Raw genomic sequence first — 2997 nt, 5'->3', positions numbered from 1 at the left:
GGGTACAGCTGGCTCTGCCTCTAGATAGGCAGAGCCAGCTGTCACTCACGCAGCTGGGCGGATCCCGGCACAATTGTCGGGATCCGCTTAAACTGCGGCGGCTCAGTATACCGCGAGCTACAGCTCTCTATATACTGAGCTTAGGGTGACGGAGAGGAGGCTAGTTTGTGTCCCCCCGTTACCCTAAGGAGAACTATGGGGAAAATATTTAACCCCATAGTTCTCCTTTAAACAAGCTTAGTTTTTCTGACCTCTTCCCTTTAATTAATTTAGCGCCTTTGAACTTTCTCCCAATCTCCCGACAGACTATCCCGTATCCGAGAAGTGGCCTCACAAGAGATAAGCCCCTTTATCTCGCCTGTCACAGCAGCACACAGCGAACCAATACATCTGCCGATGTGAGGAAAACAAAGCGCCCGCCTCAGTCACGCCTCCGACTTGTTATGCAGAATACATTTATCTTCAAAGATGAAGATTTCACAAATGCGTTTAGCGTTTTGGTGTTAAAATTGAATCGCTCGTTTGATTTGCTGAGCTGTAAATGGCTAATGAGAAAGACAACAAAACCGGGAAGGCCAAGCCGTGCCAGAAGCCTCGTTCGCTTCTCCTGTGCCCCTCCCCCGTCACGGCCTCGTCACTCTCGCCTTTGCTGAATGCTTTTAATGTGGTCACAGCGGGAGAGACCAAAACTTCTAATTGGAATTTGCTTTTGTGTTTTGTTAATTGAGCACTTTGCCTGCTTGCGGGTATTAGGTAAAAAAAAATAAAAAATTATTTTCGGTCGGCGCACCTGTTAGTCATCCCGCTGAGCTGCTTTTATATAGGCAGATCGGACCACCTGACCCTTGTCAGTGTAGGCTGTAGTTGGCCCAACCAGCAACAAGACCAGTCACCCTGCACAGCAGTGACCGGTCTTTACAGCTTTACAGCTCGCGGTATACTGAGCCTAGGGTGACGGGAGGACGCTAGTTTGTGTCCTCCCGTTACCCTAAGGAGAACTATGGGGAAAAGACTTAACCCCATAGTTCTCCTTTAATGCTTTAAAATTCTGCTTTACACACTGAATACAAGATGTCTTTGTGTACAAGGTCACAGAAAAGGTGAACTACCTTTGCTGCAAAAACTGCTGTTCAACAATCCAATAGCAGTTGGTCATGACCAGGTCCGGGTCTACCTTCTCCGCCGCCCCAAGGCCAGGTTCCTCAATGCGCCCCGCACCCATGGAGAATGGCGGACCTCAGGCTGCATACAATGTCTCCGAGATCACTTGTACAAAACAAGCGGCGGCTTCCCCCGCTGTACATTTAGCTCTGCTTGCCCAAAGCAGGGCTGAATGTAGAAAACAACTACCCGCCCGGCGCCCCGAACTGCGTGTCGCGTCGGAAGATAGGAATTCCACACCCCTGCTGCCCCTCTACTGCCTGCTGCCCCGAGGCCGGGCCTTGTGGGAAATCCGGCCCTGGTCGTGACCAGGTCCTGGAGTGGCATCTTGGGGGGGAAATCACTTGGCTCTTGATGACTCTTCCTGTACGTATGCAATGTAGATTTCCTTTGTCATTGTGCAGCAACCGGATTTCAACTTTAAAGCTGAACTCCGGGCAAACCGCCATATACCAACTTCAGTTCAGGTACATAGACTGACGCATTAATACAGAGCTGTGTCTTTTATATCCGCCCCGAGTTCAACTTTAATGGAGTGATGACAGCAGATGTGACTGCTGCGGGTTATCACAGGCCACTGTATTGCCGAGCGGATGGTGTGTGATGTTAGGATACAGAGAGAGAGACGCATATGAATAGTAGGGAGTATAAAGCATTTACAAGTGTCAGGCTGCTGCAATGGAGGTCAGTGGCTCTTCTTTCTAGAACAGCGCTAGTCAACTTGCTTGATATAGGGGGGACTTCAAGTGCGGCCCCTGACCTCCCTAAAGGGCCACACATCCTATTGAGTGAATGTAAGGCTACAAAAAGCTCTAATGATATACATTTCCATCCTAAGCAGCCCCTGCGGCGGTAGTGATTTGCTTGCCTTTGGAGGATCAGTATATAGCACATCATTGCCTTAGGCCCCCATTCACACTAAGCGACATACCTTTTGCAGCGGATCCGCGCGGCCGGGATAGCGCGACTTTCACGGGCGACGATCCAGCGACGGTAGCGCGACCTTCACCGTCGGGCTCCATTTAAAAAAATAGAAAAATCTCGCAAAATCCGCCGAAAAAAAGGGTCCTGCTGGAGCGACGGGCGACATGGAGCTAAGGCAGCTACATTGAATAGCATTGGCCGGTGTTCTGTCGATAGTAAAAACTTATCTAGTTGTGGGACCGCATGACTTCTGGTTTCCTTAGAACTACGAGTTTTGGGCAAGAAATTTGTTGTACACGAGCGCCATCCGCGGCATTGCTCTATACACATGCACCACAGCAATGAAGTAATAAAATGAAGTGGGATCACAGTAATCAAGCACGTTATTTATCTCCGGTGCCCCACTCAATATGGCCGCCGCTCGAGTGGGGCACCGGAGAAAAATAACGTGCTGGATTACTGTGATCCCACTTCATTTTATTACTTCATTGCTGTGGTGCATGTGTATAGAGCAATGCCGCGGATGGCGCTCGTGCAGAATAAGTTTTGTGTGCGAACCTCGTAGTTCTAAGGAAACCGGAAGTAATGCGGTCCCACAACTCGATAAGTTCGAACTTTCGATCGATCACAGGCGACTTCTCGCGGCGGAAATCGCTTAGTGGGAATGGGGGCCCCGACAGCGAGCAGCGTTCAATCCGTCTTTTTATCTTTTCATTATTGCAGAGCCTGAAGGTCGTGTTCCGGGAGCCGTTTCCAGAGCAGCCGCAGAACAGCGACAGCCCGTTACCTCAGCTGGTCTCCACCTACCACCATCTGGAGTCCGTCATCAATACCGCCTGCTTCAACCTCTGGAGCGGTCTGCTCTGACATCACCTCCCATCGCCTGCCAATACTGTACCGCCAATCACCAGG

At 50.3% G+C, this 2997-nt stretch overlaps 1 protein-coding gene across 1 annotated transcript in view; it reads left to right on the top strand.

Moving 5' to 3' along the window:
- The window catches only part of SZT2 (seizure threshold 2 homolog (mouse)), a 141358-nt gene extending 138361 nt beyond the window's left edge, over window positions 1-2997 (top strand). Inside the window, exon 75 of the mRNA XM_018561561.1 lies at window positions 2809-2997. Coding sequence (XP_018417063.1) covers window positions 2809-2952 — 144 coding nt within the window. The 3' untranslated portion in view covers window positions 2953-2997. The remainder of the gene's footprint in view (window positions 1-2808) is intronic.

Source organism: Nanorana parkeri, unplaced genomic scaffold (assembly GCF_000935625.1).
Source record: "Nanorana parkeri isolate BGI_ZX_2015 unplaced genomic scaffold, ASM93562v1 scaffold530, whole genome shotgun sequence".
NCBI classification, from domain to species: domain Eukaryota; kingdom Metazoa; phylum Chordata; class Amphibia; order Anura; family Dicroglossidae; genus Nanorana; species Nanorana parkeri.
This window is presented reverse-complemented; position numbering and strand designations above follow the sequence as displayed.